The sequence below is a fragment of the Mytilus edulis genome, chromosome 10, assembly GCF_963676685.1.
Source record: "Mytilus edulis chromosome 10, xbMytEdul2.2, whole genome shotgun sequence".
In the NCBI taxonomy this organism is placed as follows: domain Eukaryota; kingdom Metazoa; phylum Mollusca; class Bivalvia; order Mytilida; family Mytilidae; genus Mytilus; species Mytilus edulis.
Window position 1 is genome coordinate 72,193,986 of NC_092353.1, and position 18,239 is coordinate 72,212,224.

The window sequence follows — 18,239 nt, forward strand, 5'->3', positions numbered from 1 at the left end:
GAATTGTAATGAAGGTCAATGAATGAGAAAGGTCTTTTAAGTCTTTGTGACTGTAGTTCTGCATTCATTTCTTTTTTTTACCGTAGATTCATTATACTGGAAAAACGTTCAACCTAATCATTCTAGTGCCTCGAATTCCAGTGAAGCTCGGTTTTAACCTATGGTGTATACTGTTGTTTATCGGAACTTACTTTTATGTCGTACGATGACGGCTGGATTTGTTAACAATAACCTTGAATGACGCGTCTGTATCTCCTATATATCTTTTTTGTACTTGTGTACTTAATCTTTAATGCTATAATTTATCAATATACTTTTTTCATAATATTTTTATTGATACAAGTATTGAAACATATTTTATTGTCCAAAAGTTTGTAAATATAGAAAGTCATCTCCATTACATAGAAATAACCAATCATCGAACAAAATCTAATTCATGTGGATAACATCATATACTTTATCAAAATGGAGACATAAAATGAAAAAGAAATGAAACAACGTGGATAATGGATTTCTTAAAGGTGAGTTGACCGTAAAGTAGTTTGTTCTATACAGCCTTAAAATGACCCCTATTTCTATTTCATTTGTCCCAGATCAAAACAAATTGAAAAAAAAAAAAAATGCTAATAAAATTACTAGATATAGCTTATGTCTTTTCAATATGTCACCTATAGCAATCATTTTGATTTCCCACGATAAATTAATGAAAAACGGAAAATTTACTTTAATGTTTAGGAATGGAAATAGTAAAATAACAAAACTACCTGACTACCGAACTCCCATAGAAATTCAAAACGGAAAGTCCCTTAACAATTGCTAAATCAAAAGCTCAAACATAGTCTTGACTACGTACAGGCATTACCTATTTGGGAATTTTGGATAAAACCGAATTTCTAGGTAGCTAAACCTCTCTCTTGTATGACAGCCGAGTGGAATTCTATTATCGTAAACTATAACAATGTGCGAGCAAACTAAAGATACATAATTGGGAAACATGTAAAATATTAAGGTACAGCAGTCAACATTGTGTTATAATCATTAAAACAAACAGCTATGGCATATAGAATCAAACAGGTATATAGAGTATCTATAAGAGTGTATACGCCGACAATCAAGATCCGTCAGCATAAATTTGTTATAACATATTACATATCTTAGTTTACTATTTAGCATTTTAAAATAGTCAAAGCATTGGATCTTTATTTATTCTACTATAATAAGTGTGAAATCTATATAACGTTGTAAAATTGAACAAAGATCTCTTTGTTTTGGGCTTTTAGGAATGAAAACAAAATCAACGTTTACAAATAGAAATGTGACTAAAAATTAATTTTCTGTCATCAGCACAGTTAAAAATTCTTGAAACAATAAACCATTGAACTTAATATTCGGACTTACTCCTTTATTTTACAAAAAAAAAACAAATAAGGATGTGTTTTCTTTTCTTAAAAACAAACATCTGTAAATCGAAGAATCTGATTCGAAGTTAAAGCATTAAAATAAACCATAAAAATCATTAATTGGAAGTATTAAAGGGAGTTGATGTTTCGAAATTCATGCAAAAATTCAAAAGTTTGAATCGGGATGATACATTGTCGCTTCTTTCTGAGTCAATGCGAATGAGTTAATTTGTGGATGTTAACTTTGTTGTCTCTTTTTGTTTGATTAACGAGATTTGAACATTGATTTACCCCTTTCGTCTTTTGTAGGTTTATTTCTTCAAAGGTTTGTCTTCTTAATCACAAAGATAACTATAGCAGAATAACAGTTTAAATTGATTTAAGCATCTACCAAACAATTTCAGCAAAGACAAAGACAATAACATTATGTTTTTTTTCCTAATCTGAATGATTATTAACAATGCGTCAACAGAATTATATATGTGTTTTATAACGTGAACTTTGGATGTGTATGTTTACAATATATGATATGAACAGTACTTTAAATATAATAATAGCAATGTCTAGCGTATCAGTTTCTAAAATTAAAAGCATCTAATGGCATTAGCATACATAGGATGGACAAGTTAAAATGCACCAATTTATGAGTCAAGAGACTTTGTAAAGGTTTATGAATTATGCTTTTTCCTCAAATCACTCAACTTGATTTCCATATCTTCTAGTCCAGACTCTGTATGATTCAATGGCATTTTCGAATACTTGTCTAAAAGTTCGGTTATTTCCATCACATGCTGATTATAGACATCTTCATTCAAACTGCCGTACTGTAGATGCGATAAGCGGCTATTCAAATACACAAAACATGCCCTTTGTTCATGTTTCATTAAACTATCTTGCTCGGACATAAACAACAGTGCCTCAAGTTCATCTAGCTCTTTGTGATTAATCAAATATTTGTAACACACTGGGACCAACATTTCGATTTCTTTACATGCTTCACTTTCTAATTGTTCTGATCTTGTGTCCTTTGGTTCTAAAAGCAAACATTGGAGATAATAAATATAAGATTTTCTGTCATGCTTTCGAGTTTTCACTTTCTGCTCTGCTTGTGTAAGTTTTGGAAATAACTTTTTGAATGTGGTTTTGGCACTTTGAAAATCTCGTATGCATTGATAAAACTCTCCAATACAAAGTAATAAACTAGGGAAAGCTGATGTATGTTCAAACGCTTTGATTAATGTTTCAAGATGATTGACATATTCCTGGCCCTGATGTGTAATTTCTTTTCCTTTTGTTTCATCTTTAGCTTTCCTAAGCATAATTTTGTAACATCTTATGAGCTGCTTTAACCAAGTGACTTTGTTAAATTTATCGTGTTCAGTTTCTAGAAAAACAATTCCAAAAAGGAAATAAGTGTTTTTTTCTTCTAAAGCAAGTAAGCATTTGTTTGCTATTAATTGGAAATTTTCCAGGTCAATTTGCGGCATGTGTGATTTTTCGAGCAACGCTAGTTGAATTGTTCCACTTCTTTTTGTAAGTAAATGATGCACCATTTTCCATTTAGGGTATATTTCATGCACTATATTACTAAGATGATCGGCAATATGCAGAATGTAACTGTTATGTCTACTGTCTAGTGGCATTGTATAAAACACTCTTCGTCCGTAGCTATACAAGAATGAAATAGCTACTTCAAAAAAGAAAAAGAGACCTATCTTCTCTTTTGGAACTGCTAATTCATTTTCTTGAAGTAAATTTAAATCTTGTTCATTTCTCAATTTTCCAATAAACGATGTCCCTGCTCTCTGCAATCTGTTCTTTATCATTTTCAATTCCTCTTCTGGTCTGCATCTGTTTAAAATATACCATTGACCAACAGTATTGAGCATATTTTTATTTTGTTTGTAAATATTGATCATTTTTCGATATAGTTGAGGAGTCGTTTGTATAGCTTTAATCTGTATATCTTCAGCTGCAGGACAAGTTAAAGGAATACTCAACTCCATCATTTTCATAAAGTATGATTCTGCAATTTTGAAATAAGCTTCTCCAAAATGGAACATTTCATTGGAGTCGTACGTATATCCGACAATGTCACTTACATAGAGAAGTGGTAAAGAAAATGAAATGTCCATAAACAGTTTGGTTTTAGCCTCTTCGATATTCCCTAATAATGTATGTGTATGGTTTAAAATAGACTCAGCATATGGTAACAAGTCGGTGTGTCTCGCTAAATCCTCTTTCATTCTATTGTCCTTTTGCATTAAACATACCACTGTCCAAAGAAGTGCTTTTAATATGTCTGCAACATTTGTATAATTTGATTCAACAGTTTCATAAGTGTAGTTTTTAATTGCCAATAATATAGCACTGTGTGTATGCAGAATTCTTGTGTCGTCTATTCCACTGACCCTAGCAAAGGAATATTGCTTCAGTGTGGAAATGACATCATCTATAGTGTCAGAGGAGCTGTTACATATTCCTCCCTCTTTTAATATCGAAGATCCAAAATTTAGATGAACGTTTTCTAGCATAATAACGGGTATATTGTCCGAACCAAGAAATTGCATCAATAATATTCGTTGTAATATGCTTGGATTTGTTTTGTGAATGTCACTAAGAATAAGATGCAATGACTGGAACAGTGGTTTTAGTTCGCATCGCTGGGAAATAGCTTGGGAATTTTCTATTTCTAATGCACCTTTTGGTAAACTTAGTTTGCCAAGAAATGCTCCGACTGATATTTGGCAATGTTTAATGTATCTTAAAGCAATTTTCAGACCTAAAGGATTGCAGCTGAATGTTTTGACGAGTTCTTCTCGTTCAGCATCGCTTGCCTTTATAGCGCCGATAAATTCTATTGCTTCTTCCTCAGAAAAGCCAACAATTTCCAATTCAATCTCAGTCACCGATAAAGATGAAGTAGCTATAACTTTCATGTTACCTCTTTTTGCCAAATATACATTAATAAAAGTCTCAATTGTATTTCTGGAGTCACCAACTACGTCTTCAAATATAAAGATATGCAATCTTCTGTGGTTTTTCTCAATACATTCATTGATAGTTTTTGCCATGGAAAGGATGTCATCTTTTTTATTTCCTGTGTCTTTAATTTTATATTGAAGTTCTTTCAAGAGATAAGCCGTTGATCGCCATAGCTCTCGAATGTTGCTACAGTCAAACTTCCAAACCAAATTGTTATCCTTTTTCATAGAAAGTCCATAATTTAGAGCTAATTGTGACTTTCCCGTACCTATGTATCCTAAAACAAAAAAACGCAATAATGATTAAAATTCAAAGAAGAAAAAATAAATTGGGAATGTTTCCATAGAACACATATAATGCCACCGCTTGCTCACCAACTAAAGTTATAAAGGGACAGTTTTAAAGAACGGTAAAAGTGAATATATCTTAGTTTGTATTTGTTCCCTATGATATAAATTTGTGGTGTTAACAATTGTCTAAAGTATCATAACATTTGGTTGAGGCAACTTAAGTAAGAGAACAGAAACTTCAGCATTTTTTCCATTTCGTCAGGGCATAACTCTATAACGGTTAAAGCAACAACACCAAAGTTGATTATTGATCTGTATTCTGTTGTAATAAGCATTTTGTATAAGGGTCATAACACTTGGCTGAGGTAAACTGAAGTTTGAGCACGGAAACAACGAAATATTCAGAATTGTTTCCATTTGTAAAGCGGTATAACTCTAGAACTTAAATAGTGACGCCTTCAAAATTCTGAAATAATCTGTATTTTGTGGTTATATGCATTTGTAAAAGTTACTATTTGGTTTAGGACAACTAAAAAGTAAAAGAACGTAAACCCACTGTAGGGCGTACAGACGGAAAACACGTTGTTTGAACAACAAACAAGTCCGAAAATCTCTTTCAAATAGGTTTTCAATTATTCCTAAAAAAAATTATCAGGCAATTTGTTTGAACATATTCCGATCGATACCATTTTTTTTTTTTAAATTCATAAGCAATGTTAGTGTGTAAGAGTTGTCATACACATTTATGTATGGTACGAGTATTTGATTTTAAATAGAATTTGTATTGGGTTTTTTTCACTTGTTGACAAAACCGATTTTGTTTCCTTTGAATGTGTAGCATAATTAAGGTCAATGCATAATAGCACGTAATACTAGTAACAGGCTTACGGTATAGATATTTCAAAAGATGAGCTTATTTGTTTCGAAAATGGAAAAGAAATTCAAGGGTTGTGAATAAATAAGCAAAAAATAAACCTGAACGTAACAAATGTGTAATAAGCATAAACTTATGTAAAAACCGTATAAAACAAATTTGAATTAGAATATCAATAAACTGTAGTACTTTAGGAAAAGTATTGCTGATTATAATGCATTTTGAAAAAATATGTTTCTTATCATAATTATGTTGACGTGTTTATGTCTATTTGGTTTATATTTTTTTGTTCTGTTGTCGACATTTTACCCTAAACCCATTTCCAGTTGTACCTTGAATCATAAGCAAAACTGCAAATCGTTAAGATTTGGTTGTAATTCTTGCAGCATTCTAACAAGCTATTAGCACAAAAACTGAATAAACAAGTGGTAACTGATATGGAAACGATGCCCAGCTCAAAATATGAAAATTGCCATGAGTCAATAATAAGTAATACCTTTAACTGTTACACAATTGTGATTTTCCAGCATGTTCTGTAGGATTGTATCATTTCTTGTACGCTTGTAATTGTGTGTTACATGGTGTTCAAACAGATTACTAGGTACTGAAAACAATTCAAGCAAATCATTGGTCATTAATTGTGTTTACTGAATATCAGACTACCTAAGTTTACCATTCCTGTAGCTAATCATTTAAATGATGATGTTAAATTGTAAACATTCGTATTTCTTATTAAAAAATATTGATATAATGCTTTTTAATGATAACGTCATAACTTATTTTTTATTAAATGATGATCAGCAACTATTGAATATTTCCAATGGAGATATAGTGTTGATATTTTATACAGTTCAAGTAAATTGTCGAAAAGGATAGTATTTAGATGCATGTCACCCAAAAAACGATATCTTGCAATCAAAATAATCACTTTTAATATAAGTGTATTCTTCAAATAGAAATTAGGAAATTATATATGTAAGACTCTAAAGTGCGATGGGGACGCTAAAGTACGATAGTCACGCTAAAGTACGATGGTCTTCGCTAAAGTGCGATGGTCTGCGAAAGTATAGACATAATAAACTTACTATGGATTATGACGTGAACAGTCGTTTATACAAAAAAAAATGAACATGCCGAAAGCTAAATGTAGTATATTTGATTAACAATTTTAAACCAAATGTCCATGACTTACTTAATGTAAACCTTACTGTGCTTTGTTGGCTGAGGCAAATGTTGGGGTTTTTTCCGAGTGCTGGAAGAAGTACTTTTATCCTGCAGTCGACCATTTTACTATACAGATACAAAAGTATACGCATACGTATCCTTTATCTTGTTTCTATAAGAAGCTAAGGATACATTGTAATCATTGTGTATGTTGCAGTTTACTTTGCGGTCTCCGTTACAATATTGTCGATTTTATTGAAAATTAAAGTCGGTAAAATAAAGGTACATGTTTTCATGCGTAAATCATAAATTGTTCGCTAAAACATAATTTTGTACATTGTAGGAAAATACAACCTGTACTCGCTGCGAAAAAGGGGAAAGCTCGAATAGCATTGATTTTCTCTCCCATTTAGATTAAGATTTTAATAAATGAATGTTACACAATGAACGAATTTTGTATTTGTAATTTACGATGACGACTTTAAGGGGAGATGCTCACATAAGAAATAGACTACATGTGAACTGCAAGCTACGCTAACTTTAAAAAAAATTGACACGCCCGAATTTAAAAATAAAACAATCACACACAGGATATATAGATTTTTGTCACACCTAAATTACCATTTTAACAATTTCACTCGGTCGGTCTTTTAAATTCTCGAGTTTAAATTCAAAGGCAATCACTTAAGTCTACTTATACATCATAAAGGCTGTCCTATATGTTATAAAACTTGGCATACTAGTTTTTGCAAAAAAGACTATTTATAAACATCCATGTTCTTTAACGTTTTAAGCCCTTTAACTTTACCCTTTTGGTTCATCGCACTTTAGCGTGATATTCCATCGTACTTTAGCAAACAAACAACCATCGCACTTTAGCGTGATAAACCATGATGGCATCGTACTTTAGCGTAGACCACTGCACTTTAGCGTGACCATCGCACTTTAGAGTACCATCGCACTTTAGAGTCCTACATATATATACATGTATAATCAGTTCCTTTTTTAAATGTCTTACGCGTACGTGCTTATTTTGTTTATCGGATAAATAATGATAGTCAAAGGACTGTTCTTTGCAATAATTAACAAACGATTCTAAACAAAAAAGCTTTAAAACAGAAATTTCTACTTATATGTACACTGCTAATTTTACATAGCTTATATTTCTGTATTAAAAATCTGTAGTACTGGAAATTTATAATTTTATTATTTGTTACTATTTCTATACTTTAAAATTATTGTAAAATTTAGGTACCTGTTTTTTACAGTACTTGATTTGTAATTAAAATTTTGGTGCAGAAATAATTCCAAACGTGATAACAATATTCGATGTTTGACAATCATAATTTCAAAAAATTCGAAATGCTGAATATGTAACAGTGTACTAAAATTCTATAAAACTTAAATTTCCAATTCAAATCAAGTTCAGGTACATATATGCTCATATATACAATAAGTTTGAAGCAACAACATAGTACTGAATATTAAAAGTAAGTTTCCAGTACTACAGATGTTTGCTACAGAAATAGTACCCATGCTAAAGTAGCTGTGTAACATTTTTTCTGTTAAAAACAATATGAATCTTACAGGCATGTAAATTTGGGAAATGTCTGAATTTTAAATGTTATTTGGAAAATGCATCACGTTTTCGTACATTTTACAAATGCATAAACCTAGATAAATGCCTTTAACATATAATATGAGACAAGCATACCGGTGAGAGGTTTAGGAAGGTATAAACGCAGGTTTAAGCTACCAATTCTACAAAAATAAATGACAGTTGTTTTCTGGTAATATGAGGAGTTGAGCTTTTGGTTTTACAGTTTGTGAAGGGACTTTCTGTTTTAAATTTTGCTTGGAGTTCGTTTTTTATTCAATTTTGCTAGTTTTATACATAGAAATAAAAAAAAAAGGAACATCATAATGTGAGCACACACCTTGAAAGATCTCGCAATTTTCTTCTTGTAAAACTTCTGTCCCCCTTGATCCTGAAGGTAAAAATAGAGCATTGAAAACTAATTCATAGTTTCCAACTTCAGACTATAATTGCAAAACAATTTAAAACAACAAATTAAATTATGGCCAAAACAATTTAAAACAACAAATTAAATAATGGCCAAAACAATTTAAAAAAACAAATTAAATAATGGCCAAAACAATTTAGAACAACAAATTAAATAATGGCCAACATAAACGAATATACATTAATGTAGTCAATATAGATTGGATTGCTCTTTTCACATTAAAACAGGCGTACAGAGCTAGCTCTTGACTTTATCTTCAGTTTCTTACTTTTTTGTTTATCAGAAGATAAGCTCCCACTTTCGATAAGATCTTTAAGAACTGATACATTACTGGCTGTATCACTGAGTATTTCTGTCATATTTAATACGCCTCTCTTTGTTTGGTGGACGGTTTTATTCGTATTGTCTACTGACGTTTGCAAGATCTCACCACATCCTTGGGTAAATGGAATACCTTAAACAAAACAATGTATCATCAAAACTTACCCATTATAAACAAAACGTGAGTGAAAGACAAAGAAGGTATTTTGTCTTAAGGGGTGAAAGCTGTTAGTTTATTGATAGGTTAGATTTAGTAAGAATAGGTATTGTTTGTGTAGATTTTAACTAGATCTAGTTACATATAGCATCAGTTTGCCCTAAAAAAAATGTCATTTTTATCAAAAAATTGTTATTCCTTCTTAAATATAGTTCCAATATTTTTCTTTGGACATAACATCCACAAATCCAACATGGTGTGCTTTTTTGAGAGTTTAAATATCTATACATGCTTAGATTCAATTAATAGTACTGCTCGCTGATAGTTGACTCACTTGTTTTTTACCACATCTCCATGTTTTTCCTTTGAGTCTGCAATTTGACAAGAAGTAAACACAAAAAACCCTAAGACAATTTACAAAAAAAGAAACCTTTTTTCGAAATAAAACTTTAAAAATTTGATAGCTGTACTTTTAACCATCTATACATTTCTATTTCGAAAAAGGTTAAGTTTTTAAAATGTCTGAAGCTTTTTTGCCGTTTATTTCTATGCAAATTACAGATCTCAAAAAACAAAAACAAATGGAGGTGTGGTAAAATTTACAATTTTGTTTTCTTTTTGTTTGTGCTTTGAAAGATACAAAAACTCACATCTTTTGCATTTTATTTTTTTTCGATTTAAACTCCATTGATGTCCGCGTTTTAATATTATAATCACACATTCAACTGAAGACGGGTTTACAAAAACAGAATCTCGAATGGTCAACAATAATATATCACCCGAAGTGAATAGTTAGCTATTTTAACATAACATTTAATTTCAACAGAACAAACAAATATTAAAACATTGTTGATTTTAAAACAGAAGAGCACGATTTGTCCTACGCTTTAAAATTTTGAACTGAATTTGACATTCACTAAACATGCATGCTGAAATCGACATGATTGATTTTATTATATATGTAAACATTCTAGTTTTGAAAATGAATGATTTACGTCGTAAAGAATACCGCTGTTCATGCTTGTCTGTTATCAGAAAATTTGTTTAATTCTTACTGCTCTACAAACAAACAGAATGTGAAAAATTATCGTTAGTTCGCATTAAAATGCGACTGCAATACACATTCTGAGGTCATTCAACACTAGTCCGGCAGTGGGCGGTGCTCAACAGCGATATCCGTATAGTATACAGATACAGCATAGCGACATCTGTAGGGCTAGATATCTGTAAAGTAAGACACCCAATTGCAGGATAAAATGAAATAAACTGCTCGTAAGTTTGATATTAAAAGACACTTCAATATGAGTTCTCTAAAATGTGTAGATTTTTTATTTTAGTTTCTTGTGTATAATTCGGAGTTCAGTATGACGTCCATTATCACTGTACTAGTATACATAATTTTAAGGGGCCAGCTGAAGGACGCCTCAAGGTGCGGGAGTTTCTCGCTACATTAAAGGCCTATTGGTGGCCTTCGGCTGTTGTCTGCTCTATGGTCGGGTTGTTGTCGCTTTGACACATTCCCTATTTCCTTTTTCAATTTTATCAAGCTAAAAGTTAAAAAAGTACCTTTGTGTGAAGAAATCATTTTTGTCTTCCAGTCTTGGAATGTGAACTGTTGGATAGTTCTGTCTTCTTCCCTGATGTAGTATGCATTTGGTGTGTCAGTGAATACTCCCCCAGGATATCTACACACCGACACAATAATAACTTCAAGTGACGCTCCCTATTTAAAATAGTCAAGTTTAGATTTCCAAGAATAACTTATAGAATACATAAATGTTTCTATGTCTTTTCTTAAGCCGTATGTCTTATTTCTACAACGAAGAAGTCATCTCAATAGTTTGTTTTTATCTTTTGCATAATGCATACGAGCGTCACTGATGAGTCTTTTGTAGACGAAAAGCACGTCAAAATTTAAATCCTGTTATCGACGATGAGTTTATTCATTTCTTATTCATATGAACATATATAATATCAAAAATTGGGCAAGCATAAACACAGGTAAATAAAGATATAAGGTGAAGAAAAAACAGACATTTAAATGACTACAATAACATACACACCTTCACATAACACTTTTCAGAGAACTTAGAAATGAACAGAACCAAAAACCGGAGTTTAACGCGGGTCTTCTTGCCAAAATATAAGTATTATTAGACATTAGAGACATTAACATGATTAAGTGTTGACATGCGTAACCTATTTTATTTTAATGCATTGATGGAGACAACAGTAGTTTACCACTATAAAAATGTCAAATATCGATTAAGAAAAAAAATCTGGGTTTAAAAAAAATAGTACCTGAAAGAGAATACAAACAGAAACATCGAAGTTCAACAAGAACAAATACCTATGTACAAATATATCACCATGCAAATCTCTAATACATCAAGTTTAAAGAAACAAATGAGAAAAAGCATGTAGAAAACAGATGTATAGACATACACACTAGAACAATTTAGGTTTTAGTTTAAAAATAAGAAAATCAATGTTAGTAGCAACAATATCTACAGATCTTACTATAGTGTAAAAGTTCATATTTTTTAAGGAATTATATCTTTTACACAATCTTTAGGATTTATGATTCGATATTTTGTTTGTAATTCAATAAAAGTCCTTCAACAAAACTTCCAAACCATTTCTTTATATCTATGGAAGAAGTTAGTAAACGACTTCAATTATTCAACAAGAACCCGGACTCACCATAAAATAAATTATCCATAGATATCTTTCGCTGAAATTGTAAACGTCACTTTTTTGTCAAATAGCAAACGACTAGATGAAGAAGAGAACAAAAGAGAATAAATTTATACGATTGGTGCAGCTTACATCGCATACCGATGTCGAACAATTAAAAGTTGGGGCAAGTATGGGCGATATCTTAATGATTTCAGTAATAACTAATACACCAGAAATTATGAAATCCGACTAGAATGTCCTTAATATTAAGACTTTATTGATAATGATATATGGACATGCATATTTTATTTCTTTCCTAGTACTATCCTGAACTTAACTCACAAGTAATGAAACCCATTTATTACAAGTAAAAATAAAAGGGTTGTTTTTGCTTTCTAAATTTATCATTTCTTATATATGCATGTTGCTTTTGTTGCAAGCAATGTGTTCCTGAGTGTATTGATAAACTTGTCAAACATGCCTATTCAGGACAAGAACGTGTTATTGGTAAATGAATATTTACCCTGTTAAGTGCACGGCCTACATTCCGTACTCCTTCCAATAATACGACCAAAATGAAAATGGCTGAAAGGAGATAAGTAAAGCTTTCTTACCTCCGGGATATTGAGTTTAATGTCGTCTGGAATTTTTACTGGTCGGAAATCGATGCTCCAATGAATTCCATACACATATGATTTGCTGTCACAGCCCCATTGCATGGTTTTGTCCATCTTGGCATACATTATCCTAGCTTTTCAAATAAAACAAATAATATTGTCACTACATATAAAGCAAGAAGGAGATCTAGGAGACAACATTTCAGTTGCGGACAATTAATCGGAAGTCGTTTGGAAATCGATAAAAAAAAATATGAAACGTTCATATTTGACCTTGTTTCTTTTAAGAGAGAAGTTCAAATTAGGTATTTCTAATTAAGACAGCATATTGATTTCTTATTATTTGCAAGGGATTTTAACCAACTTCATAAGCATAATTCTTCTAAACAACTACACGATTTTGGCATTTTTGAAATTCAACTATGTTACATTGTATACGTTGTATTCTTTAACGATACCTAGAATTGTATAAATATATGCAAAAATTTAGTAAGCTTCAACTAAAAATCTTATAAATCGATTGATTAATGAATTTATTTTTGATCTTTTAACGCCACTTTTGAGCGCGAATTTTAGGCTATTTCGTGGCGGCAAGTTTTTATGAGTGGAGGAAGCCAGAGTGCCGAGATAAAACCACCGATCTTCGATAAAAAAAAACTGGCAATTCTAGTTCATTAAGATGTGAGTAGAGTGCACCTGCACGAGCGGGATTCGAGGTCAAAACCTCAGCGTTGACTGGCAAGTGATAACAGTAATAGAACTACTATTTTAAAGAAACAAATCAAAGCAACAAACACAAACAGGGATAATGACATGCCCTTCAAAAGAATTTTATTTTTGTATATGCAATGAAACGTTATGTGAAATTTGTCTATACATGTAGCACTGGAAAGGATAAAACTTAACTCATACCATGTATTTTTTTCATTTGACATAAAGATGAATTATCCATCTTTTTTCAAAAGCGCAAATTTAACAGGGGAAATCAATGGTTGTATAACACATAAACTTCTCCTTCTAAGCACGCATTACACGTCATGCAAGTCATCCCTCAGTGGATAAGAAAATTTAACAGTTAAGCAACATAGCCACTGTTGATAGAAATATCCTGTTTAAGGAAGAAACAATTCATAATTTGTAAATACGCCCTTTGATTCAAGCAACATTTCTCTGAAATTTACATTTTTAAATAGGGACCAGCTGAGTTGTGAAACAACAGATTATAAGAGCAAACTGTAAAAAAATAGTTGAAATTTCTTGAACTCAGAAGCTCGAAAATAATAGATACATAACTGTTGGAAATAAAACTAAATCAGTAAAATTGATAGAAAATTTACGAAACCACTGGTCCAGACAGGGGAAATGAAAACAAAATAGAAACATGAGCAAACACTATTCAGATTCCGTTACATATTTTTTCAATACAAGCGTTACTCTATATTAAGTAATGTCATCCTTTTTCTGACAAATTCTATGCATATCGGTCAACTTTGAAGAAATTCATCTAAAAACAAAAAACAAGGATGGTGACAGGTGACTCTATACATGCATGGGCCATAAAATCCTGGAAATTGTTAGTTTTTAGTCTTTCTCCATATATAAGAGATCGTAATGAATTAGTGACGAGGTTCGGAATGCTTTTTCGTTACCATGTCATTTTGTGGAGTTTTCTACGACTGTCACACAAGTTAGAGATTTAGCTAGCCATAAAACGAGGTCCAATCCATCATAATCTACATCAGAAAATGCCTGTACCAATTCGGAATATAGCCATTTGCTTGATTTTGCAGTTAGAATAAGGACTTTCCGTTTTTAGATTTCCTCGGAGTCGTTCTTTTGTTGTTATTTTACTTTTTGTTAGCACTTTCTTGAATCTTTTCTCTCTCCCTTCTCCCGCCCCTCTCTCCCTTGCTCCCAATATCCTGTCCAGGCCTTCATAACTTCAAAATTAGAGAACTTTCAGTTACTGAAAGCCAATAACAACTTATCAATTAATCATTCCCTCCCAGGTTAAGGTATCAATTAGTACACATTCAACGGATTTAGTATAAAGAATTCATAAATGACTTTCATAAGGCTTGTAATTCGTATTAATCATAATGGTCCTGAATGCAATTGGATGAGGGAGAAGTTATTGCTCAATCTGATTTAAATAAAATGCCACTTCATGATTACATGTAGATATTTGTTTAGTTTATATATAATTTCATACTTATTGATTCTTTGTCCAGTTCTGTTAGTTGGACTCCAACAACTTTAAACTCTCTGTCCTCTATACCAAAAAGTATCCTTCCTCCCTTATGATTACAAAACGCCGATATGTATTTGTTTATCATGCTGCTGAATTTGCTAGGAACCTTGGAACTTTTTATTTCTTTGAACTGTATCCGATCATTCTCGCTTAGCGTTGACAGCTTCTTTTGATACTCAAAATCTCCTCCAACAGCTGGCAGTTCAGTTAGTGAACCTGATTTGTCATGTGTACGAAGAATATCAATGGCTTGATTGTACCTTACTGAAACAATATCTGTATTTCTGGGAAAATACAGGTACATGTCAACAGAAAAGACATAATTCAAAGGACTTATCCGCAAAAATAAAATTTCGTCATTGTACTTCCCTTCTAGTTGGATAAATTTACTTGAATCATCAAATAATTGTTTTTCCAAATCATTATACCAGTCATCTAGGTCTTTGCCAATTGCCTTATTCCAGTGCTGATTTTTAAGTTTAACAATACCTCCATCAGAGTTCAAACAAGCACAGATATATTTCATCACAACTTTGATAATAATGTTCTTTTCTTCTTTCTTTCTATTTTGTATATAAATGTCAATTTCCTCATCAATTTTATCTTCTACAATATTAAGTAGATATATGAAATGTGGTGTGAGTGCCAATGAGACAACTCTCCATCCAAATAACAATTTATAAAAGTAAACCATTATAGGTCAATATACGGCCTTCAACACGGAGCCTTGGTTCACACCGTACAAAAAGCTATAAGGGCCCCAAAATTACTAGTGTAAAACCATTCAAACGGTAAAACCAACGTTCTAATCTATATAAAAAAAACGAGAAACGAGAAACACTTATAAATTACATAAACAAACAACAACTACTTTAAATCAAATTGAATACATAAACATTTAAGTTATTTTTTATCTCATAAAATTGAGAATGAAAATGGAAATGGGGAATGTGTCAAAGAGACAACAACCCGACCATAGAACAGACAACAACAGAAGTTCACCAATAGGTTTTCAATGCAGCGAGAAATTCCCGCATCCAGAGGCGTCCGTCAGCTGGCCCCTAAACAAATATATATATATATACTAGTTCATTGATAATTGAAGTCGTTCTAAACTCAAAATTATATACGAGAAACTAAAAAAAAATAATACAAGACTAACAAAGACCAGAGGCTTCTGTCATGGGACAGGCGCAAAATTGCGGCGGGCTTTAACATGTTTATGAGATCTCAACCCTCCCCCTATACCTCTAGCCAATGTAGAAAAGTAAACACTAAACAATACGCACATTAAAATTCATTTCAAGAGAAGTCCGAGTCCGATGTCAGAAGATGTAACAAAAGAAAATAAATAAAATGACAATAATACATAAATACCAACAGACTACTGTCACTCTGGTATCTTTCGCCCCTCTTTTGAATATCAATCTAAAACACTTTTTTGATGTCATTATTTAAGGTTTTACTTTTTCGTATTGTTTTAAACTTGGCATTCCTTTGCGATGGGTTGGACCTTTCAGGAATGTTAGCCAGCATTTTTCTGTTTCCTTGTTTTGTTGGTATATCTTCACATGCTATGTGTATACTTGTATTTATCGTTCTGTTTAAGTCCGTTGCTGTGTGTGTTACATTTTAATGTTGTGTCGTTGTTCTCCTCTAATATTTAATGCGTTTCCTTCAGTTTTAGTTTGTTACCCCGATTTTGTTTTTTGTCCATAGATTTATGAGTTTTGAACAGCGGTATACTACTGTTGCCTTTATTTAAGTTTATCTATGAATATTCGCTCCTCTTTTTCAGAATAACAAGCTTTTTCAACGATCAATAGTTACGGAACTTAAAACTATGATGGCCTATAATTGCTATCACCCACTTTATTACAATTTTGATGGATAGTTGTCTCATTGACAATCATACCAGACCTTGTTTTTGAGATATAATTGGTTTTACAAGAAATGAAACTCTTTACATTTGTGCATGCATCTAAAATTAGCCCTTCTCTTCTTTTAATATTATTTAAAAAATATAAAAACAGGATTTTATAAGATTTCAAATTTGATTGAGTTACCTTTCTCATTTCCATTGTCGGGATAAGGAGATGCGGAATTGTTTAAATCGCTTTGAATGTCTTGTTCCTTTTGGTCAGTATCAACTTTTATCTTAGAACGACCTTTCCGTATCATATCTACCATTTGTTCTATTTAGAAAAAAAATAATGTTCATTGCGTTTAAGTGACATCAAAAACTTTGATAGTATAAATGTTGTCTTTAAAATTCCAGTACAAACTGCTGTATGTTAGGGGAATGTCACTTTTCAGTGAAGCAATAAACTGCCACAGAGGGGAAGCATTTAGTGTCATTAAACTAGTTTACACATATCAATGATGAATTTGTATATATCATGTAATTTATTCAGTGAAAAAAATATTAAATATTGAGTTTCCTATAAAATTGAGAATAAAAATGGGGACTGTGTCATAGAGACAACACATCGACCAAAAAGCGGAACTTAATTATTTGTTTTCCTGTATCTTTTATTTATTTGTATATCATGATTAAGATTCGAAAGACGTTGAAAACAAAATGTGTAGCTCGGTTAAATTAGTATCTCATTTGTCATATATGGTACCTTTATAAAGTAGCAGATTTAATACAAATGATGTTAAACTGTTTATTTTTTATTCCCAAATTCTTTCAAACGAAACACTCGTCTTTTACAGCAAATAATAAGCTTGGAATTTTTTAGGAGTCTTTTACACTGTTATAAGATATTGTGTTAGTAATGTCGAATGGTTGTTTGAGCTTATGATAGAACCGAATACCTCTTTTATATAGCGACTCTCCAACGTTTCTCTTCGGTATTGCACCTTTTTCCTCAAAATTTTGAACACTTGGATGAAGAACTATTGGTTTACTTTCACTTGGATTTTTTTCAGCTTCTGCATCCATCTCAGGTCGCACGTTGTTGTCATTCGATTTATTGATGCTAGAAGTAACCACTGTTGACGAAATATTGCTTTCAGTGATTGCGATTTGTGGTAAAATTATCTCATTTTTTTCTGTTTGTTCACGGTTGTTTTCGGGAGTACTTTTCTCCATGTCGAAGCTTGTCTCTTAACCTGAAATGTTATTTTATAAATTCAGGTCTTTTCTAAATACATTTATACATTTTGGTCAGGAATCTGTTGTTCATATGATAATCTCGTTTCTCGTTTTTTAATTATAGACGAGACAGTTGGTTTTCGTATTTGAGTGGTTTTACACTAGTCATGTTTGGGGTGTTTTATATCTTACTGTTTAATATAAGTCAAGGCTCTGTGTTAAAGTCCGTATTTTGATCTATAATTGTTTATTTTTTACAAAGTGTGACCAGGATAGAGAGGTGTCTAGTAGTCACTCATACCACATCTTTGTTTATCTTTCTATTGCATTGCGATTTGTTTCCCACAAAATGTCCTTTAATATTGGGATTTTACTAG

At 31.8% G+C, this 18,239-nt stretch overlaps 1 protein-coding gene across 1 annotated transcript in view; it reads right to left on the bottom strand.

Moving 5' to 3' along the window:
- Positions 1-327: 327 nt before the first annotated feature.
- LOC139491824 (uncharacterized) overlaps positions 328-18,239 on the bottom strand; it is a 32,914-nt gene continuing 15,002 nt past the window's right edge. Inside the window, exons 3-11 of the mRNA XM_071279696.1 lie at positions 17,583-17,879; positions 16,829-16,957; positions 14,724-15,368; positions 12,509-12,645; positions 10,782-10,938; positions 9,006-9,191; positions 8,651-8,701; positions 6,046-6,153; positions 328-4,662 (exon numbers count right to left, since the gene is read on the bottom strand). Coding sequence (XP_071135797.1) covers positions 2,069-4,662; positions 6,046-6,153; positions 8,651-8,701; positions 9,006-9,191; positions 10,782-10,938; positions 12,509-12,645; positions 14,724-15,368; positions 16,829-16,957; positions 17,583-17,859 — 4,284 coding nt within the window. The 5' untranslated portion in view covers positions 17,860-17,879 and the 3' untranslated portion in view covers positions 328-2,068. The remainder of the gene's footprint in view (positions 4,663-6,045; positions 6,154-8,650; positions 8,702-9,005; positions 9,192-10,781; positions 10,939-12,508; positions 12,646-14,723; positions 15,369-16,828; positions 16,958-17,582; positions 17,880-18,239) is intronic.